This window comes from Pipra filicauda, unplaced genomic scaffold (genome assembly GCF_003945595.2).
Source record: "Pipra filicauda isolate LSUMZ 115617 unplaced genomic scaffold, ASM394559v2 scaffold40_size4127951_pilon, whole genome shotgun sequence".
In the NCBI taxonomy this organism is placed as follows: Eukaryota; Metazoa; Chordata; class Aves; order Passeriformes; family Pipridae; genus Pipra; species Pipra filicauda.
The window spans coordinates 2,740,446-2,764,814 of record NW_024104543.1 but is presented as its reverse complement, the minus strand read 5'-3'; the positions used below and the strand labels follow the sequence as shown (position 1 = coordinate 2,764,814).

At 34.2% G+C, this 24,369-nt stretch overlaps 1 protein-coding gene across 2 annotated transcripts in view; it reads left to right on the top strand.

Annotated features, from left to right (window-relative positions):
- IMMP2L (inner mitochondrial membrane peptidase subunit 2) overlaps positions 1-24,369 on the top strand; it is a 417,256-nt gene that overhangs the window by 321,848 nt on the left and 71,039 nt on the right. For both annotated transcript variants that reach the window (XM_027721219.2, XM_039385379.1), the window contains exon 5: positions 2,396-2,498. In XM_027721219.2, coding sequence (XP_027577020.1) covers positions 2,396-2,498 — 103 coding nt within the window. The remainder of the gene's footprint in view (positions 1-2,395; positions 2,499-24,369) is intronic.

The following is a 24,369-nucleotide window of genomic DNA, read 5'->3' as shown; positions in this document are numbered from 1 at the left end:
ATTAATTTGACACATATCATTACCCTTAAAGCTGTTATTTATTTACATAGTCCTAAATCTCCAAAGTGGATTTGTGTTAGTTATTTGGCTTTGTAGGATTGCACAAAAAGATGGAAAATAGTTTTGTTTCAGCATGTCTAGCTAAAATGATTAGGTTGTAAAAGGAGTGAATGGTAGTTTGTACATTTAGCTCAAGAGCCATATTGCAAATGTAGCACACACATTGGTCTCTTCCTTGTAATTTAGGCAAGAGGTTAATTTCTGCAAGATTTGTGTGAGAGAGGGGCAGTGTTACTAACTGATTAATTTTGATTATGAAACAATTTTTGCTTTCTTCGTAGGAAACAAAACTGCAAGTTTATAATTTTTTATTCTTAAAAAAAAAGTCAACATAGTCTTTGCAACGGTAATTAAAAATAACCTACTGTCATGAACAAAACATGGCTTTCTAAAGCCAGTAGCCTGGTTTGCTTGCAGGAATAGTTTATTGATCTGTTGTGGAGTAATTCCACAATGAAATTATCTTGAAATTTAAAACCAAAATCAAGTAACAGATGATCGCGTTTACTGTAGCACGAGCTTATTGCTGCATTTCTTTATTAATTCATGCAGTGAAAATCTCAAGTAAAAATTTGTTTTCAAATTTCATGTTCTACAAGATGGTCTTTGCAGGAGTATTGCTAAAGAGCATTCAATTCCCTAGGTAACTGCCCTATGCAAATACTACAGTAACATTTTGAAGGAATTGTTTTAGGAAAATAGATTTTCTTGCTAATCTTTTCTTCACAAGTATGCAGGTACTTATTTTTATGATATACCTTGGGGTTTTTTTTCTATTGAACCTACATGTGGGAAAAGTCAGATGATTTATATAATCCATACGTAATATGAAACTGTTCTGGAAAAAAAATGAAGCTCTGCCATTTTTTCTGCAAATTTCTGCTATTATTTTTTCAGCTTCCAAAGAAAGTACAGATAAAAATTCCATTAGAATATAGTAGTGGCATGCTCATCCTTTTAGCTGCCAGAAAAAATGCTGTTTTGAAAAGCACTGGTCAGATTTTGTGACTTGCAAAGTAGCTAATTTTAATTTTTACTTGACTAATATAGTAAAATAAAGTTAATAAAATTAACTTTTGAAGATTCCCTATTCATCTAATATTTCATGGTCTCCAGATTATTAATTAGCTTGTCCTTACAATATATTCACTCCTCCCCAAGCAAAAGAAACCTCACGAAACCAATTTTTTCATTTGGATTTGTGAGCATTCCTGATCAGTGCTGTTGCACAGTTCAGCTGAATCTCCCGGTAAAGGTGATTTTTCTCTCTCCAGTTGATTTTTCTTTAGAGTATGCTCCTTCTGCCTCCTGCTCTGAGGGCATATCTTCCAGAGAGTGAAAAGCCATGAGTAGCTGGAGGCAACAAGCTAGATCAAAAGTCTGTTTCTATCTATGGACAGACTTGTTTATTCTAAACAAAATAAGAGGTATCGCTATTCGTAGTCCCATCTGTAAATGCTTCATCGTGGTAATAATTCAGCATGCGTGACAATTGCCAGCTGGGGTTAAACTAGAACAACTTCTTTGCATGAATGATTGCAGAATAACAGGTCCCATCTGAAAGAAAGCAAAAGTGTGTGGTAGAAGGCAGACTGGCATTATGAAAATGACAGCTACTTGGGGAACTAAATATAGGAATTTTGCATGCTCTGCACCTCAGCTTTAGGACTTATCTATAGTTTGTCATTTTTGTAATATTGGGACATGCTGAGGCAGTATGATTTTCTGTGGAGAATGGCTTGAATCATCAGTGTCATTTTTTTCATCACTTGGCCTTCTAGAGATTTCCTTTAAGTTTATCCTGTTTAGCTTGTTACAGCTGACAAAATCCTACCCCCAGGACATAATCATTGCAGGAATATAAGCTCTGAATGGGAGGCCTGTTCAGATACACCAGAGTATTTTTGATGAGTATCTAACGCTACCACAGAAGAAAAGCATTCTCCATACAATATCTTTATGTGACTGCAGTATGTGTTCACTGGTATTTACCCGAGATAAAATCTGAAAGTTCAAAATTTTATTACTACAGAGATAGAAGTAATAATCCCTTAATTCTATTTAACTGAAAAGTCTCTTCTTCCTTTGTTGTGATATGATTTCTGACAAAACAAGGTAGTAAACAAGCCCTGATAGTGCAACTACCTCATAAAAAAATTGTTATGTATTTTGAGTAACACTCCTGAAGTATAAAGGATTTCAGTGTTTGTTATTTTAAGCAGATGTAGAGTAGTATGCAAGATCAAATTCTAAACTCATAAATACGGGAATTTTCTTAACAAAACATTGAATGTTTTTCTTTTTAACTAACCATTTTTTTTTCAATTGTCTTTAGAACCATTGGATACAAAAAGAAGTATGTGAAAGTCCCACATGGTCATATTTGGGTGGAAGGGGATCACCATGGACACAGCTTTGACAGCAATGCTTTTGGCCCCGTAAGTTAATTCTCTGTATGTCACTTTATACTTTGCAACTAAAAAACTGTATATGTCTATTGGGTCATTTGTGAAACACAGGAAGTGTGAATTTATTGTGATTGTTGTTTTATTATTTTTTTGAGAATTACTAGACTTTATAAAATATCTTGGTCAGTGGATATTGAGTTTGTTCTTAGCTATTCTAAAACGAATAGAGACTTCTTTTAATTCACCCCATGGAAAGGAAAGTGGTAGAGATTTTAGATTTGGAGGGATACACTGTAACAGTATCCAGAGGGCAAGCCAACTCCCTGAGGACATGTTGCCAGCTGATGTAATTTGGAATGTTATCCTCCTGGGAGCTTGGTCTTGCTTTAGCACCAGTGCTGGGATAAAGAATTAGGAAACCGTAACTGTGCTTACTAAGTGTTAACTAGTAAATTAGTCTGTAGAAAATAGTACAGATATTTCAAAACTTTCCCCAAAATAAATACTTAAATTTTCTTTGCATAGGATCATTTTCATATTGAATGAAAACATAACCTGCAAAATCTGTTTCTTGACTGGTAAAAGTGTGCATCTGTTCATCAGGAAGACAGTAAATGCTTTCTCTGCACTCTAGTTTTGGTTTGGTTTTAGTTTTGTTACAGTTTGTATAGATTCTTGTTCTTGTTTTAACTTAATCTAGAATGCAGGGAATAGTTGCATAAGCTGTGTATTCTGCTGGGGAAATACAAATCCTTTTAGCCCTATTCCACATATAGGTTTTTGACATGCCTTTAAGAAAGAATATTCTTCTAATGCTATTTTAAAAAACACCATTTGTCACAGGGAAGTTGTCAAGGCTGGGTTTTCTACCCTTATGCATTTCATATCTATTTCATAAAGAAGTCACCCCACAGACTCTAACTGAATTAATAACAACAAGGACTTTATGAGTTTGTCTGGCTTCTGGAAGTTTAGCCCAATTATTAACCTGAAATAATTTGTTCTGAGGAAAAAATGCAAAATTGGTTTGGAATGTGTGATATCAGTGCCACTCTTGGTTTGTCTCACTTATTTTTTAATTGTATTTCTTGCTGTTTTTCATTATTGTTTTCCTGCGACTATTTTCTAAGATTTCTAACATCTGGCTTTGGAAGTTTTTTCCTGTAGAATCTAATTCAGATATCTCATTCCTCCCTTAGTAGGCTTTTCTCTGTCACTCCTTGTTCCCAAGATAAATCTTAGCCATAAAGCCACTAGTCTTCTTTTTACTTACAAATATATTGCCAATGTAGACTCAGAGCATAAAGAAACTTTAGCAGTTGGACATTGGTTTCAGATTTACAGCAGCTCACACAGGAATTTTTACAAGGTAAAATCCTCAAGGTAGTCACTATGCAGTTTTCATGCAAGATAGCATGTTGGGCTAAATCTAAATATTATCAGATTTTGACTTAATCCACAGCTGTTTATAAATATTAGTAAACCACCTTCACTAGGCTCTGACCTCACATTAGTTAGCAGTTGTTAGCTAACATCAGATAGTATGTCACTTTTCGTATAGCATTGGCTGTACCATTTGAGAGCTGGTAGTACAGTTTTTGACAGTGAATTCTTTATTTTTCTGGAGGAAGAATGACCTTTATATTGCTTTGATGGATACATTGTGGGCAAGTCAGCTGTAAATAGGTATTTTCCTCTGAAATTAAATTAGAACAGCAATCATTGAATGCAGGCAGAAGGGGCAGAAGAGATCACAGGGCTGGAAACTAGCTTCAGAATAACAAAATATAGAAATTTTTCAACTGTAGAAGAAAATGAAAAGTGTATTTAGAAGGACATGCTGTATTCTAGGTTCTTTTCAATTCTACATATGTAAGATTTCAGGTTACTGGGATATTTTCTACGCTTCTGTGTGCTTTACTCTGGAGATCACTTGCACAGGTGAATTAAAAGATTAAAATTACTCTCTTCAAGCCATTCTTAAAAAATTTTCTCTCATAAGACTGCAGCAGTTGTAAGGAACAGACAGTACAATGGTAAGATATGGACATGTTTTTCTCACTTCATTAGTATAAAAATCACTTAAGAGATTAGGTTAAACATTCTCTGTGTCACAATTCTGACTTTTAAAACTAGATGTGTTTTCTTTCACCAGAATATTCACTAAAAATAGTGGGGTTTAAGTGGATTATGTTGTAGAATATGATTTTTTCAGCTTTCATATGATCTTATAGTAGAAAGACGTTTATAGACATTAATAGTGTAGACTCAGTAACATTTTGTAGATGAACTTAATGAGTTACATGGGGCATAAAAGGAAATTATGGAAAACCAGATTGAGAACAGATGTTAGAATAATTTTTTCTCTTGAAGAATAACAATATGTGTAATGGCCTAATGGGTTAGGTTGGTAAAGCGAAAACCCTGATACCAATCAATTTCTAAATTAGATGCACCTTTGGAGAGATATGAATTTCTAGGCTGTAAAACCTGGGCAAATTAAATTATCTTTATTTAGTTCATAAACATTTCATAAAATAAATTCTGTCATGTTGTGTTATTGTATGGGTTTATAGGACTAAAATTAGATTTTTAAGGAATAGATCAATATTTTTCTGAAGTGTGTAAATAAAATGAAAATGTTTCAACTAAGATTTGTAAAGGTTTAATATTTCCTTTCTGCTTAGTCATGTCTTCAAATGAAATTAATACCTTAACTGATATTACAAAAATAACAGGGCATCTATGGGTAGTGCTGAATTAGAAATGCTATTAACTCTCTATGTGATCAAAACCTAAATATCAATTACCTTTCCAGAGCCATGAACTAAATTAATTAGTTCATGGCTATTGTACATTGTCTTTTTTAAAAAATACCTTGTGTAATACTGAATGGCAACTGTTATATAATACTATTGCTGATGTTTGAAAATATTTCAGCCATTCATAATATTAAAAATAGCTCTTTTGAATAAAAGGCAATAAATACTCAGAGAACTTGCATATTTTTGCTACTTTTTAAGGGAATAAAAAAATTACATCCTTCTTTTTTTTTTTTTTCAATTACCTGGACTAGAATAGAGCTTTCTATTAAATTGACTGTTGCTGGTTTTAAATTCTGAATGAAGCGATGTTTTAATGATATTACCTCTGCATTCCTTATTTGTCATATTACAGGAATATGATAATGAGTAGCTTATATAATTAAGATACCCCTTTTTAAAGTTTCTTCTTTTTGTTCTCAGTTCAGGTAATTTTCCTGTTTTGGTGGGCCTTTATGCTATGAAGTTGTAGTTCAAGAGCACAGGAAATATAAAATTAATATTCTTGGCAATGCTTCTGCTTTCTTAGATCAGAAATGCAGGAGACATTATAAATAATTGGTGAAGTATTAAACTCTGCTACTTCAAATTTCTTAAAGATTTTAGAATGTTAACTTTATGCCAGATCAGATACTGTCTTTGCTGGCACAGTCAGTATAATACCAGCATAAAAGTAAAGTGACAACTTATATTCTATGTCCAACATTCTGGCTAAGTCAAGGGAAAAGTCATTATAAACTGTACTTTGCTTGGATTAAATGTTTAGAGCTGTCATCCAGCAGAGTGCAGAGGTGGTTTTGCAACCAACATGTGAGGGTATCTAAGAAACAATATATTAGGGAGGATTAGAGCATACTGAAATCTTGAAACCATGACAGCATTGCAAGCTCAACAAAACTGAAATTTATTACCAAGAGATGGCCAACAAAACAAACTCAAAAGGGAGGAAGGAGGAGAGAAATAAGCCCCCAGCATGACCTCCCCAGTTCCCCAGCTGTTGCCCATAAAGTTACCTTACCGACCTAGCATGCCTGTAATTACCAATAGCAGAAGCTGCATCCTTGGAAAGTCAGTAAGTTCACATATCAGCAGGTGTCCCATCCAAAGGCAACATTGTCCTTGATGTGAAACTATCTCTCCTCCAAGAAAGTACTGTCTGCTTTTATACAATTAGCTGAGTGACCTCAGCCTAGGCAGGTGTGGTCATCCCCGCCCAGCCAGAGGCCCTCTGCCCTCCGTCCCACCCCCTTGGTTATGTAAGTGCATCTCTTCTGTGCCTGCGCCTGCATACTGCACTCAGGGGGGTCTTTTCCAAATGAGTCTGGGGGCGTTACTTCATCACTATAGTCTTCAATTTCTCCTTCAAGCGACCTTGGAGGATGATTAGTCAATCACAGAACACCAATTAAATATAGTTTATACAAAAACTCCCTTCAAGGACAAAGTTCTCATTTTATCAGTGCTTGTTTTCTCCTAACTTGGCAGGGAAAGAACAAAACTTTCACAGGTGGCTGGGCCGAACACAGACCAAAAGTATCAGCGTAATTAACCCCTGATACAAACAGTTATTAATAATTGTATACAGTAACTGTTATATGCCTGGATGTACACACGTGCAGTGAAAAGCACTCTATAATTTAAAAAGAACAAGGCCAATTTTGTCTTATGAAGATTTCTTTGGTAAATATAATACTCTAATTAGTACATTTAGATGTTTCCAAATGCCTTCAAGCTGGGGATATGAACGAGCTTTATAAAACTAGGGCTTGAAGTCAATGGCAGTCCTTGGGCTGCCTTGTAAAAAATCTGAATAAAAGGTCATTAAAGTCAACGAGAGATTTCTATTGCTTTAATGGCTTCGGATGAGGCTCTTTAAGAGTTAAGATTCACAATCCAGTGTAAGGGCAAAAAAGGCTATTATTCTCCTTATCTTCCTGGGGAACACAGGTAGGTTGAGTACCTTGTCAAAAATGTATTTTTGGCTCAGCCACGTCCCTATCCTAGTCCTTTTACTAAAAATATGTCTATTTTTAATGTGTTTACTCTCAAAACAAAATCTCATTGAACCTGAGCCTAGCTTTTTTGTTTACATAACTTTTACATTTGTGAACTTCAAATAGTCAATTGCTTGTAGCCAGCGTTACTGTAGAGGCTGTTTTTATGATTGTCTATATAAGGAATTCTGTACTGTAAATTCATGTAACAAAATATCTGAAAAAAAAAAAAAAATTTCTGTGTGTTTAACTATGTTTTCTTTCAGCACCACAAACCTGTAGACTGCAGCTACAAAACTATAAACTAGGATGACAATCAAAATAACTGAGTATGCTGGATTTGTTGGTTATTTTAATTTGCTTTTCAAAGGCTCTCATCATCTCTTTCAATTATAAGATAGAAATGGTTTAACTGTTAATTCAATTAATAATAGTAGTAGAATGTGGCCTCTTATAATTTTTTAGATCGGTCTAGTATTTCTCCCTGTAACTACTGTTAGTGAATACTAGTTGCAGTACTCAAATCCAGAAAATATGAACAGTTCATTAGGCAGTAATTTAAACTGAAGAATGGTACTTCTCGTGAAGTGCAGTGGTAAAGGAAACATTTGAACTATGAGATCTGCAGCTTGTGAGAGTAGCTCTGCTTCAAATGCTCTGCTGTCTTCTAAGGGAGGTTCAGAGGAAAGTTGCAGGAAGAAATGGATCTCTTTTTGTGGTTCTCACATAACAGCAAACAAAGAATGCCACATGCCCTAAAAGCCCACATCGTCTTGGTGATGATCTTGCCATAAGCTTTCATATATGAGCTATAAACTAGTGCAAGAATGACATATCTCCCTGAAATGGAGCAACCTCTAAGGCAAAAGATGGGAAGACATTAACAACTCACAGCAGTGTGCTGAAGAGCACCACGTTAAATTGCGCACTAAGGCATATAGATAGGGCACACCTCCCACAGAGAATTCTGCCCGGCTTCAAAAATACCTGCTGCCCCCGCTTGTGTCCCCATACTCCAACCAACCTTTTGAAGAGGCTTAAGATAAATAGTTTCAATAGCACCAAACCTATTTTTCTTAGTTTACACCAAAGTCAAGAGGCGATAGTCAAATGTGGCAATAAAAAAGTGTGATTTTAGCAAGAAAACACTTATCCGTGCTTACACTCATAAAGTTAGTGTAGGTGAGGAAAATGGTGATGACAAAGTAATCAGTGAAGGCTGGGAATGACCTACTGGGGACTTGTCTGCATTACTTTGCTAGCTAATGGTGCTGATTCTTGTGTTTTCTTTTTGCTACGGCTCCCACCAGTACTAGCACCTTCACTCCACTGTATAAATGTAGTCTTGGAGAGCAGCATGATTCTTATGTATAAATGTAGTCTTGGAGAGCAGCATGATTCTTATGGGATCAGAGACATTTCTACTTTTGGGTATTAAAGAAGAAATGAAGCTATGTTTAAACAGGATGTGTAATGCAAATATGAACTCAATGCCATTCCATAATATTTATCTCTGGCCACTGGCAAAAATAAAATAGGTAAAATTGTTTATAATCAGAAAAAAGACTTTGCATATGAAGCATGAAGTTACCAGTAGTAAATAGCATGCATGCACAGCTTGAACTTGTAAAAATCTATGATGAATAAAATGGATAGGACATTATGTGTTATGACTGATGATAAATAAACCTCGAAGGGTAAATATGCTTGTCCCTTTTGAGAGAATATTATATATGAGATGCAAATTGGGATGGTGGCTTTTCTATGGAGAATGACAATTTACTCCAGGAGTTGCTGAAGGGGAGTCTTGATAATAAGATTGTGTGGCCTGACTGTCCATTAAATTATCCTGACTAAATGAATTTGCGGTATAGGAAATAAAAAGTCCCCTATAGCTGTCCTAATTCTTTTGAAAAGTAAAATATTTAGCCTGACTCTAGTCTAAACCAATGCATAAAAATTAATCTTTCAAACAGCCTGGCTATCACCATGTGACTAAAAGCTCTCAGTTAAGGCTACTCTATTTCTTGGCAATGGAAAGTCAGCTTTTTGTTTTAGTTATGTCAAATATTAAACATTTAAGACATTCTAGCTAATTTTCTCTGTTACTGTACTTGTAAGTGTAACTTATTTAGCATTGATAAAACTTCATTCATTTTGTTTATGGAACTGATTTTATGTAATATATTCAAGTACAATGAATTATTAGTGCAAATATTTAATATTTCTGAATACAAGTACCTTTAAAGAATTTTTCATCCACATTGGAAAGAACGGTAGTCTGAGCAGTCTATACCTGTTTTAGACATCACTTATATTGAAATAAACTAGGAAAAAAATGTTGAAACAGTGTTAGATCAATTTAATGAAAGATTACAAGAAATCAGAGAGCTGTCAGATTCATGCAATCATTTTTAATTAATTTGAACAGCTCTGCATTCAAATATAATCATTTGCCAAATCCTGTATACCCCTTCATCAGTTTCCTTACAATTCTATTTCTCTCAAGTTACAGCTTGAAATATCCTTTTATTTGATAATCACTGCAGAATTTTTAACATTATATTGTCTATATAGAATCAAATAAATTAATTGTTTTAATGGAAATGAGGCACAAAGGAATCTAATCTTTGCTGACTTCTTTATGGTTTAATTCTATAGGGAATTTTGATTCATGCTGGCATTCATATTAAGATTTGCCAGGACGTCATTTAAAAATCCATTTAATGATATTTCTTTATATTTTTACTTCCTTGGATGTCAAAGCTCAGTCACTGATTACTAAAATAAAGTTCTAAATGTTACTTTGCAGAATTATAGGAAGTTATTATCTACCTGATTCCATTTTTGGATAAGATAAATGCTTTGGTGTAATAAGTACTCATCTCATTAAAGGTCACAATCCTAAGAAAAGACTATTTTACTGTAGCACCTTGTTTACATGACTGCACACCATATTGGGAGGTTAAAATGTGTATTTATGTTGCAATAAATATGCAAACCAATGCATATTTATTATATATATTATTGAAACATGATGAGTAATATTAATAGAAATACCAATACTTCTTTAAATTATTTGAGGGAAGTGATTTTTTCCATCTACTTGGGGCATGTGCAGTCAGGAGTATCCTGCTTTGGAGATTCCCTGCACAAGTGTTGCCATAACATATGGAAATGAGCCCCATGAAAGGCCCCTGTGACGGAGCTGTAGCACACAATGCAGAGTTTCCAAAACAGGGCTTGTTCAGCCTTGAGCAGGGAAAGATGCCAGGAGAGCTCACAGCTGGCAGGGACGGACTCTTCTCAGAGATGCAGAGTTGTAGGACCAGAGACAACAGGCACAGCAATGGAAATTCTGCATAGATATTGGAGTTGGAGTATTTAGATTTATATTGTGAGGAAGATATGCCTTGGTTACTAAGAAAGTTTGGAAGATCTCCGTTCTTGGAGATAGTAAAAAATCTGACTTGACAAAATCCTAAGCAACCTAAGATGGCCCTGCTCCAAGTAGGTGGTTGGAAAAGATGACCTCCAGATGTCCTTCCCTACCTACATGTTTTTGTATGTATAAGAAAACAATTTTTATTTCATCAGTAAAGTGTTCTATTTAGGACTGTACAGGGCAGTAAACCAACAAAAGTTATGTGTTAATAGCAGTGGAACCACATTTATCAAGAGTAGGAAAATAGTAGTTTTATTTTCTATGGTAATACTTTTCTGTTGCTGCAGTCTTTCGGAGGATTATCAAGGGCATCAGATTGCATTTTAGATTGTGCAAATGTGTTTTGCAAACCTTTATTTGTATTCCTTCTGTTCTAAAAGGAATATTTTGGAAACTATGCTAGGTAGTATGAATTTTCCTAACTTGGCCAAGTTTAAAATTCAACCTGAACAGAGCAGAAAAATTTTCCTTGAATCCCATATTATTATATTAACAGCACATACTTTTTTTTTTTTAAGCAGTACCTCAAACTTTATAGATGTGTTATGAAGCAAAAAGAAATATTTAATTTGAGCCAGATCACTAGGATCCTGATCTCGCAAACATCTGTATTTATATAGTTTTATGTCTACAACTTCTTCTTAATAAAGTCAAGGGATGCATGATTCAGTCGGCTTCTTTTGTTTATGTTGTTTCTTTTCTCTTTCCTTTATTTTGAAAGACTTAATGAATAAAGCACCCCAGTTTAAACTGAATAATTTCTCTGATTCTGGTGTTGACAGCTTTTTCAGTAATATATTAAATTTTTAAATAGCCAGAACTTTTGCTATTAAATAATTAAATTGCTGATTGTTATCCAAACCATCAAAGCATTTTCCAAACTATATACGCTTTTTAAAAAAAATACAATCATAATGGACAATTATTTTTTTTTAAGAATTCAAACTATTAAAGTATAGAGATAGTTTTCAAATGAACATAATCATGGTCTTGCCGGAGAAACTTTCAGATTGATAGCAGAATTTTAAAGTTATTTGTTCTCCCTCTCACTGCAGGAGAGACAAGTAAGAATAATTCTTGAGAGATAATTCCCATAGAATGTTACATTTGGTGAGCTTATACCAGTGCTGTCTCTTCGTCCTTGCAATGTATCTTCTTGAAGCTGAGAGACCAGATTACAAGATTTAGATGTTAATTTGTAAGCCTAATATTTGTGAGATATCACTTGTTGAAATGAGGGAAGAAGGAAACCAAGGTAGTAGTTAACATGATGTGATAATAAGATCTGATATTTCTTTCCTACTGAAGATATAAATCTGAAGATGACAAAGAATTTGCACTTCACAGCATGGATCATGGATCAATAATTGATCAATAATCAGAAAGAATGAGGAAGAAAGAAAGGAAAGAGAAATCTACTATTCCACAAAATAATACTATCACTTCTGGTGGAAGTAATGGAATTTTAATAACAAAAATATCTGCAACATCAGTCAAAGTAATAAGAAACAAAAGAAGTCTTTAAGTATTCTGTGATGGTAAAATGAGTTATCAGGTATTTGCTGAAAGAGTCACTCCATTGTGTTTCTTAACAGCCTTGAAAATGGTCCCGAAAACAACTGCTTTACAGCCATTGGATTGATGTATGTGGAGTGGTACCTATGCAACATTGCACATTGTTAGAGCTTATTAAAAACTTTAGTCAATGTTGACAGAGTTATTATTTGTAGAATATAGTTTTGACTTGGTACACAACTGAGTTAGGAAAGCAAAGAGCAACAAACCTTCCCAATTTTACTTTTGGATCCTATTAGCAGGACTCAGGTTTTTTGTGGTTTAGCCACAAAATTTTAAAGCCAAAAACTCAGCTTCCTTCCACTAAAAATACGCAAAAGAAATAACAGAAAATTTAGAAATCCTATCTTTCTATCAGTTTAATATTTTAAGTTCTGTATTATGCCCAATCATATTCACATATTTTCATATTATGCAAATTATAAATCAGTTTTAATTTGCAACTTTTTAAAAGCCAGGATTTGTATAATTTAGATGCCAAAATAACAGACTCTGGACTACTCTATAACAGATGTGAAACTGTTATCCAACATTGAATTTTGGCCATATACATGCTATATCTAATGAAAACCAGGGGAAGCCTATGACCAAAACAAGGTGTAATACACTGAAAAAGGAGAGGGATCAGAAGAAGTAACTACCTACAAAATTCTCCATGACTGTTCCTTGGCAGGTTATGACTCCACCTATTGCAGTTACTACCTTCAGATCTTGGTGTCTTTGGCAGGTAGAAAGCACACCAGATGATGTTTTTTACAATTTTAGTGATTAGGTGCAGGCATTCCAGGATCCTTTTTTTTTTTTTTTTAAAAAGACTTTTATAATTCTGTCACAATCATGAGATGCTAATTGAAATTTGTTCTTCAAAATGTTGCTAAAGTAGGTTTCCACACATAGGATAAGCTGGAAATACCTGTGTTACTCTTCCAGGCTGACTAGTACAAAATATGAGCATGCACTTTGGAATGAAAGTACCCATGCTCCCTCAAAGGTTCCTAATATTGCTGCAGTTGCTGTGTTCTCTGTATTCTTAAGCTGCAAAGAGATATAACACTCCTCTTTGACAAGCCCAATATACTGTTTTCACTTGCATATATATTGTTTTCTGGTAAGTCCTGTAACACAGGACTTGGGAAAATGCTTCATATTTATGACATCTGTACTCAAATATGCTGTTAAGCTGTATCCATTTTCAGCTGTCATGTATTATCAGAGTAATTTTGGAGGCCCTCACAGTTTTACTTGTTTCAATGAAAGCGTAAGGTAATAACTCAAAACATTCTTTAGTTAATATAAGATCTGATTATAGTTAGTGAATGGAGCCACGTAGAGAGTAAGTCTAATCTTCCCAGTTATTAAAACGTTTGCAGTGTGAGAGTGAGTTCTTGTTCACATCAATTTTCAAGGTATACATTGTACTTTCAATTAATGAGTTTAATAGTATTACATAGCAATTAACTGTTAAATGACAAGTATTTAGATTGAGCAACACAAAAAATGCTAATGAAGAGCACAGTCTTCATGCTTACATTTAATGACGTGAGTTAGGAAGAAATGTCTTTTATTCACTTTGTGTCCCATTCAGGATTGTCTTACATCTTTCTATATTACCATGTACTGCTAGTTTCTCTGAGAGAATTTTTCCTGTAAATTTTTCATAAGTATTTTTCTGATGTCACAGTATCTCAGTTTCGAGAAGCAGCAGTGGTAAATGCATTTGTTTAAAATCTACAGTTTGTACTTTCCTTATACTATTGAGCAATCAGAAGTGCTGCTGTTGTTGAAGTCAGCAACACTATTAGCCCCATTAGTTGTACACATACCAGTGCATACCAGGTATGTTTGTACAATGGAAACTAGTTCAAGAAATGAATTTTAGTACATAAGTTAGAAATGTCTGTATTTCTCTAACCAGAAGCAAACCTAACTTTAAAGCAGCCCTATGGCTGTGAAGCTTGAAGTCTACTCAGGGCTACGATTTTTGTCCTCCTAAACTCTTTAACATTCCAGGAAGATTTCCAAAATCTTTTCCCCTACTGCATTAATTTAAAACTCCATTTTTATTATTTTTTCAGAGAGGGAGAGAATTTCAGCTACTGCCTTAGATCTAGTGTAGATCCAGCTACCACAAGTCCAAGAGCAATAGGGCTGCAAGCACATGGAGGCTGCGTGGTGCTGGTTTTATTTGCTCTGAGCTCCTGTGGCTGCCCCTCCCCAGGTTGGGCTTCAGGTCTCCCAGCCATTAGGGATTTGAGGAGGTGTGGTGTGGGACAGTGCTCCTGGTGTGCCAGTGACTGACAGCTGCACTAAAGGCTCTTAAGGAGGCAGAGTATGGGGGACAAAGAACCATTCCACCTGATCTGCCCCCCCCCCCCCAAATTGTTTCAAGCCAGTAATAATTTTAATAACTTTTTTCCAGTCCCTCACAGCATCTCACATAATAATAGAAGCAAACCTTGCATTTCCATTGTAGCAGTCATCTCATGTTTGAACTATATCTTTAAAAAAGAAAATAATAAAAATACTGTCTTAGTCATTTATATTTGCATTTACATGCAGTGTGGTTTGTATAGAGAGCCTTCTTTCCCATCTGTGTTTCAGTTTGCAGTTTCAGGAAGTACAGCAGCCGGATGTAAGTCATTCACTCAAAAAGAAGAAAATTATAATGGGATATCTATCTTCCCTGGTTTGCTTTCAGAGTTCTCTCCTGGTACATTTTACACAAATTAATTTGACAGTAACAAAAACTAAAAAGGTATTTGGATTGCTTCAGCAATAAACTAGCAACAGAACCATGTCATTTCAATTTATCACTTGCCTTTAAGTGTGTGAAATCTTAGTTCTTCATCACATTGCAATAGATTGCTTATATATAGAAAAAAAGCTGCAGACTTCACAGAGAGGAAAAAAAAGTTGTCAGCTGAACCTTCACATTCTCCCTGACTTGCAAATTTTTTTTTGGTGAATCTCACAGTACCTGAAGTAGAACAGCATAGTAACCTTAGTTTTACCCCTCTTACTATGTCTCAAGTTATTAGAGTTTTATCCATCAAAAAGAGCTCTGGCCCAAACAGCACACTGGGGCTTTGAAATTATAACCTGAGAGGCAAATCCTGTGAAACCAAACAACTTAAACAGCTAGCTTTTACCCTACTAACTTAAATGTCTGTTTCTTGGTACACTGAAGAAATCTACTGTATTTCCAGGGTTACACAGAAAAAGAATGCATCCGCTTACCTTATTCAATGAGATTTGCACAAAGATTTTGAAAAATATTTTAAAAATATTTAAAATATATAAAAAAAAATATTAAAAATGGAACTTTGAAGATTTTCCTGTAAAAAGTTCTACAGAAACAGAAAAGCTGAGGTAGGCTAGACAGATGATATGTTATAAAGTAATTATTAAACAAATAGCAAATATTCATTTACTGCTGTTACCTCCAGGTAGGTCCACTGATAATGTATCTATTGTTTGTCAGGTCAGAAACATATAAATACAATTTCTTCTAATATTGCAAATCTGAAGTTTTGCCTTTCTTGTCAAAATATCTGAGGTCAGAGCAGACATTATTTTTTCAGAATCCAAGATTTAAAGTGAATGATTGATCTATTGAAAATCTGACTTGATTTATTATGCATAATTAAAGAACTAGAACGCTTCATCTAAAAAAACTCAGTGAACAAATTCTTCCAACTCAATGATAAATATCTATGTCAAATGAATGTACTAAAACAACAGTATAAATCTAGATTTCAAATTATATTACTTTTTTACAACAAGACAATAATATGCTGCCTTCTGTAGCACGTAATGGTTTCATTATTGATCATTATGATCTTGTCCTCTTGATAGTGTCTTGTGCAGTAACCAAGAATAATGATACAAATCTAGCAGTAGTATTACACCTTTATACTCAACAAAACATTGATACATTGGATAAAAATGAGGTTTGATTATTCTTCAGAGTCTTTTTCCTTGTCAGAACAGATAGGTACTTTTTTCTGAATAGAAAACAGGGAGAAATAGTTCTGTTTACCAGAACTAGAGATAGTAGCAGATACCAGTGATATCTGGAAAAGATTCAGTTATCTCAGGAATAAAAACATTAAGTTTATTCTTCTTTCAGAATTCCACTTAAAAGTTTTTATTCGTAGCTCTCTAGAGAAGCTGACATTTAAATGCATGTATTTTTAAATGAGATTCATAAGAGACTAAATCTATCTGTTTCCTATGGAAAAAAAAATAGAGAGATGCTTCTTATAGGTTTTGAAATAAAAATAATTAAAATATGTCTTTAAAATGGAATGATTCCAGCTTTCTGGACAGTAATTTTAACTTTTCATAGAATAAATGTTACATAGCATTAATGACAGGTAGGTGTAGATTTCATGTCTTTCTGCAACCAAAGGAAAACTCAACATTTGTTTCCCATTAAATTTGGAACAGGATAAAAGATGCTGCATCTTTTCATCATCTTTAAATTTCAGTAAAAGTGAAAATTAAGCTCCAGCATTTAGTGGGCTTTCAGTGACAGTGTACTAGTAACATTAAACAATCTTTTGAGAATTTTGCATTAATTTTTCTTTCCTATATAGATATAAAGATACATTCCACTTTTAAAAATAATTATATACCTCTGTTGAGGTCTGGGACATTTGCAATAGCTTTATTACCTAAGTCAGGGGAAAAAACCCAAAAAACCTTTTGTAAACTAGAATGAGTTTATTTTGTGCCTGGTTTGTAGACCTATATGTTAAAGTATTAAAAACTTGGGAAAAATCTTATCTCTCTGGGAGTTTTACCAGAGGTTAGTGAGGTCAGGACTTAAGCCCCCAGCAGGCTTTTCCTACTAACACTGTGCTGCAGACTTATGGCACCACAGACTGTCCCCAGCAAGGAATGGCACACAGCTCTCCCTGCCGTGCCTTCCTCCAACCCCTGCCATGCTCCATCTGCCCAGGGCTGGCACAGTCTGCAGAGAAAGAGATCATATCTTTGTCACACAATCATGCACCAGAAGAATCTTGTTCCTGTTTCATATTTAAAGATTTCTTCTGTCATTCTGATGTTGATTTGTGGCACATAAATGCTGCATACATAGATGAAGAGATAATCTTTTCCTTTGTATAGTAAGAACCTGTCCTTCAAACTGCCAGAGTCAGAGGTAGCACTTTGCCAGCAAGAAACATCTCCCAGTACCTAGGGCTAATTCTAAAACTCATTACTGATCCCATGTTTTAAAGTAAGAAAAAGGATTGCATTCCACAAGTGGAATACTTTCCTTTCAGTTGTGTATGTAACAAGCGTTTGTAGTTTCTGAACTGTTCATTGTAATTCACAGCTAGAAATGAAAACAGATAGCAAATTGCAAATACATTTGTAGTTGGTTTAGTTGATGATAGGTACAATTTGAAGTGCAAAACAGTAAACCGAAAAGTCTCTTGGGGTCCTGGGTAATTAACTAGAAATACAGTTAGTGTGGCACTACTAATCCAGTTATATAAAGGGGAAAAGCAATTGCTAATAGTAACAACTTTTATTAGGCTACCTGAATAAAACTCACAGAAAGCCTCCTAGGATAAATGCTTTTAAATTTTTTTCCTTTTTTTTTGTTTTTAATTTTAGCATCTTGAATTGTCATTACTAAAAAAAAAATCTATTATATTTTTTCTGTTTGATTATGTATTTTTGTTATATTTTTACTACTCATTCAGTCCTATCAGTATACACTTCTTCACACTTAGTCACAGACTGAGGTAAGGCTTACAGAATTGTTTGGTGTTAAGTACAAAAATGTCTTTCAGGCCATGTGAACTTTCATCTAGTTTGATGTCTTACTCATCTTAACTTTCTTCTTTTTTTTTTTTTTTTGAAAATAAGCTCTATGAATACTCATGGCCACATTTTTTCCTGATCATCTGAGCAACCCTAGATACATTTAAAAGGATTTACTCTCATGATGGGTCTCCTGAAAGACGTTTCATCTGTCATGCAGCAGCCTTTGTTAGTTCACAGCAGAAGACACTGTAGATTTCTGTTTACATGGATAAAATAGAAAAGAGTTTGGTTTTCTATAATACCTTCTCTATTTCAAGATATTTCAAAGCACTCGAAAAAACATCCTGACTGAGTTCAATGCTACTGCAGCATGTGAGTAGTCAGTTGCAGCAGCCCTTCAGGACTGCATATTTAGTAACATTACAAAGCCAGACATTTCAGATAGTATAATGATAGAAGGTATGTTGAAAGGATTGTGAAAATGTGTGCAAGGGATTTCGCAGTGGGAAAACAAGCAAACTGACAAAACCATCAAAAACTATGTGACAGGCATAGCATGTTTTAAAACATTTTCCTCATATATAAAAGATGTAAAAGATTATATGATTGCAAGATGTTTCATGCTAAAGATATTTTCTTGTTTAAAGAATCCCTGCTCTGTGAACTGAGTTCATATAAAACTTTCAAGATCACCAAAAATATAAAACTAGCATCATGTTGTGCTCTTAGCCATTTCTGAAGAGAAGACAAAGAAGCAAAGCACTGCAGATATTGAATTATTTTTCATTACTAAATGTAGCAATTCCCATATGCTTTAGAGAGTATAAACTCTCTCTGAACTCCATATAGATTTGGCATTGCTAATGTGCGTCGTTTACCTTTTTGTGGAGCTGAAACTTGACAAGTGTCAAATTTGCACCTTTCCTCCACATTAATCTTGCAGTATATATATGGGTATCTATCTATCTATCTATCTATATCTAATGATTTCCTTCTTGGTTGTTTTGACACATTTGTCGAATTCCTGGTGTTCACTTTCAAGTGCAGGCTGATAGACCGTCCCAAGGCAAGCGCTGTGGTCAGCAGCACATCTGAAATGTGTATGTGCTGTTCTCATAGTAGAGGGAGAATTATTGGCAAACTAAAAAAGCTTGAGAAGGTCTTACCAAAAGCTCAAAATATGCTATTTAAAAAAATACTGTGCAAAAAGATTTTATAAATAATGAAGGGGTAAGGTAAGGTGTACATTTAAATCTGTAATTGTAAAAAGACACTTAATAAGGGGTCTAACCTTTAGTGATGCTGCATATATGATTCTTTTCATTCATGAATCTTCCAAAGAAAATCATGGCATTTACTGAAGTCTGGTGAACTTTGAACCTAAGACTCACTCTCAAGACCTGCATTTATTAAAAAAACAACTAACCCACTTTTTACTTCTCTTCCTCATGTTTTGTTTCCTTCCTTTCACTTTTTTCTCCCTTCCTTTTTTTCTAGTAATAAAAGAAAATACATTTCTTTTTCACAATGAACTTCATGCATTGCTGAAATGGAAGCAGAGGCAGTTCTTAATCACGTATCATAACCACAGGGAGATCAGAAAGGGAGCTCAGTTGTCTGTCTCTTGAGGAACACTTCTTATTCTTCCAAATGGAAGTAGCAGATCTCAGACCTTGAGACTGGGAATTCACTTTGAGCTGTAAGAAGTTTGGGGGTCTTGTGGACTAACTTTCAAATATTGCCTATGGTTCTCAGTTTGTTCCACTATATTCTGTCTGAAGAATCTTTTTTTTTTTTTTTTTGGCTTTACATCATGGCTTTACATTACAGATATTTATACTACTTTTTAATTTCCCCTTTATTCTATCATGTGCATTTGACTCCCCAAGTATTTTATTCTCCAATGTGAGTCAGTCAAGTGAGATGTTCAGAACAGAGTGTATGTTCATACATCTGCTAAAGCTTCAAATACCTTAGGCACTCTGTAGGAATTAAGAAAATATATTTTCAAAAATGATGAAACATGACATTAATATAGAAAATGTCACTCACTTGTTATATTTTGTCAGATAAATATTATTTGCCATGGCAGAGTTCAGTGCTTAATAATACATTGCTCTTGTCAGTACTGTTTAAAGTGCACATGATTCATACTAAACCTTTATCTTAGCTGATAGTGAAAGTAGGTACTTAGCATTTTTTTAACCCAAATCTCGGTTCAGGAGTTTAATACACTTCCATATTTCCTGCAATAAAAAAGAATATTTTGCCTTTTCCAGAGATTTATTTATAGACGTAGTATAGAAGAGGTTTATGCTGCCAGTGTGGCAGTTTTACAAGATCTACTGAAACAGTATTTACCAATGCACAGTATGATAATGCAGGATTTGCATATATTGGAAAATGTTTTGTATTGAAATTCAATTTAGAATTAAAAAGTATGTTTCCTAAGAGAATGAAAATAAGAGAGGCAATGTTGCTTGGTAAAAATATTAAGAAGCTTTGCAAAAAAATCTGTTATGGGAAGATATGTAGTCAAAACATTTTAGTAAAATATCAAATTTCCAACTTTTTCTTTTTGTTTATCTTCTAAAAAAAAGTTTTAGAAGAATTATCTTATAACAGCGTTTTAAATTTTATTGCAGTATTTTTAATTTACATCTAGTTAGCTATAAATATCAGAATAAGAATGTTTTGATAGAAAAGACATTTTATCTTTGGACTGTGTGTGAATACCTTTGGAGATTTTTTTTAAATTTGTCCAAACTCAATTAAATTTGCAAAAGATTGCAGATAACCAATTTTGTCTACATTTGCTTTCACCTTTCAGTAATATGAGGTTGTAAAGGAGAAATATACCTTTCAATCATCTTCTCCATTCTGTTTAGCAAACTTCTAAACATTCCTCTTCTTACACAAATAATGGATATGATGGAATGGCTTAAAGCTGCATCAGATGAAGTTCAGACTTGGTATTAGGAAATGGCTCTTCACTAGAAGGGTGGTCGGTTGCTGGAACATGCTTCCTAAGAAAGTTGTCATAGCCCCAAGCTCTAGGGGTTCAAGTGTGTGGACAATGCTCTTGGTTTATATGGTTTAACTTCGAGGTGTCCCTTTCAAAAGGTTACTTTTATCATAAAGGAAAATTTTTTACAGTGATCTACATCTTACTGCTACCACTCCTGCTGTATAAAAATTACAAAGTTAAGGAAGGTGTCATATCTTAGGTTGTGAGTTTTAAAGTGTTTTGAATAGTTTGAGTTATATATTTATATTAAAAAATATCAAGTCCTTCAGTAAGGTAGGCTTGTATGTACCTTTTGCTGTCAAGAACTGCTGAAGATGAATATATGTCCAGATTCAAATATAGGATGTATGTTGGTATTTTTCAGGGCATTGGATATTGCTGTGATGTATTTTTAAAACTGACACATGAGGCCAGTTTTAAACTTTACATGAAAATGTTATTAAACTAGTTTATTAACAGCACATTTCATGCTAATGAAGTTCATTTTACAGGTTATTAGCCCTCAACAATAAGTATACAAAAGTGTTAGTGTTTATACTGACACTTACTTAGTGGACTTGTCTATCTTCTTCTCTATCTTTCCTCCTTGTGCTTGATGTTTTTCTGCTACTTGGGGGTTACGTGTGACAATATTCAAAAGGCATTTGGAGAATCTTCTTAATAACATGCTTTAACTTTTGGTCAGCCCTGAAGTCATCAGGCAGTTGGACTAGATGATCGTTGTAGGTCTCTTCCAATGAAATGTTCTATTCTATTCTATTCTATTCTATTCTATTCTATTCTATTCTATTCTACTCTACTCTCGTCTATTCTAAATTATATTTACTCCATGCAATTTTCCTTACATGCAATTTAATCATATTTGGTCTTCCTTCCTTATCCTGCTCCCAAAAGAAGGATTCCATCATGCTTGTCTTTTTTTTTTTTTGATTTTACCATTCATCTTCCTTGTGTATTCAGCAGGTTGCCTGTTTGCAGTCCTTTGCTCTCATTTTGTTCTGCATAGCATCACTTGGGTATCCTACGTCCGATGTCCATTGTTTGCACCTTTGGTAGTCATGTTGCCATTCATTAGGAACAATTTGTCAGTTTTTACTATGAGTGCTGCAGCAGCCAAAATGGAGACATATGCATTAATCCTGCCCTAACTATGCTTTCTCAGTAATTTTTAAGTGCTATTCATTTCTCTACTGTATGCAGATGCTTTTGTTCAACCCGTGCTTGTCAGTTGTAGCTGACAGCTTCCCCTTTTCTCTTTGAAGGGCAGACCTTTTAAAAGATCAGATGTCTTTTGATCTCAGGTTTGAAAATTTTCCATATTTTCAGTCGTCAGCTGAGGGACTCCTCCTTGGTCTTAGCTGCTATTTTGGAGGAATGTTTTAATCTGGGACACGGGCTATTTTTTTAGCTGAATAATTATTGCTATTATTTATTAAGGCATTATTTTAAAAGTACATAGATGATATACAGACAAGAAATTACTGATGATATTATTACAAATGAAGGTTTGTAAATGTAAATTCAGTGATGGTCAGTGTTTGTACAAGGCAGAGATCCTCACAAATTCTCCACACGAATTTCACTGAAGTTCCCAGCAGCAGAAACCAGATGACCATCTCCTGGCTCCTTTAGCACCCTTTAGCATCCTTTATTAGATGCTGCCATGCTACTGTTTGTCTGTGATTTTTTAGACAGCTTTTAAGTCATGTTTTCAAGAAAATCTGAAATAGTTTTAGTGTGATGCTGTCTTTGTACTTCACAAACATCTTACAGCTATCTTTTTATCCACCCATTTTTAATTCTGTCAGATTGAGCAACATACATTTATGTTATCGCTGTACTATGTATTTTGAAAATATAAAGAAAGTAATTGTCTCCTTCAAGAAACTTTCTGTTTAATTGATCATAAAAGAAATAAACTTGTGAATATTGGGATAAATTTATCCAAATATCCATAAATAATTGATACATTCCGCTGAGTAGTGTTCAAATACTTTGGTCACCAAAAATGATTCTTACCATTTAGAAATTAGTAAATTCATACATATCACTCATTAAAAATGTCCTAAATTGTGGCCATCCATTCTTTAGCTTCTATTCCCCACAGTGGATCTTTGTTTAAATATTTCTATGCCATTCTTTTTCCTGCTGGGAAACCTTTTATTCTGACTACAATTCCTTGAAAATTGCTTAAAGAAGCTGACCTCTCTGTTTGGAAGGAGAAATGCTGTGATAGTACCATTAATCCTCATGAGAAATATGAACAACATACTAGCAACAATTATTTAACAGGAAATGAGACTTTAATATTTTCTGTATAATAACATTTTGGAAAGTTTATGTTTGGAGGAGAAGCACAGACGGATGGTTGGACGGATAATCAGCAGATTAATTGTATAAGTAGCTTTTTTATAAACAGCCAGTCTCCAAAGTGCAGAAAAATATCCTCTGCAAGATAATCTTGAAAAAGTGGTGAGTATATAATGAGTAGAATGCTTTAGAAATAATTAAAGGGGGATTTATATTGCTTCAGGAGCAGAATTTTACAAGCCTTGCTGATGTAGGACCGAAAGGAATTTTTTACACTTTCCCTTACTGGTTTCTGAAGTGTAGCTGGGGATAAGGCATAATGGTTGGAAGACTGTATGTTTGTTGAATAGCCATCTGTTACAGTATCTCTTGGGGATAATACATCAAAAGGAGATTTCAAAATGGAAATGCTATGTGACCATTGCAATGATGTTTTAGTTCATAGAAAGACCTAAGTCATGACATGAGAAAGTGTAATTGCTCCTCCTCTTCTTTTAGGTTTCAGTTTTGTAGCCCAATGCTCACAGATTGTCAACGTTGTAAGCTATCATCGTGTTCATCAAAGTAGCCAAAATTTCCAAAATGTGTGTATCCCCAAACCCCAAGCAAAGGAGATTTGGGATCTTCTTTGTCAAATCCCAAATACTCTCTGTTCAGCTACAAAGCCATCAACTTCTCTTCCATTTCTCTTACAGTGTCCTACTGTGTCTTTGATATAAAAACTTTACCACCCTGGAAACTGAGCTACAGTCAAATTAATTTAATAAAATAAATAATGTAAATAGTACAGAACTGATTGCATTAGCCTGTTTCATATTTAATTCATAAAACTTTCCATGTTTTAATTTCCTTGCTGCTGCTACTGGAAAATTTACATTCTTCTTCACCACAGAAAAAACATTTTCAGTAGTAGAATACAAAATAGGAGAAGATAAAGGATTAAATG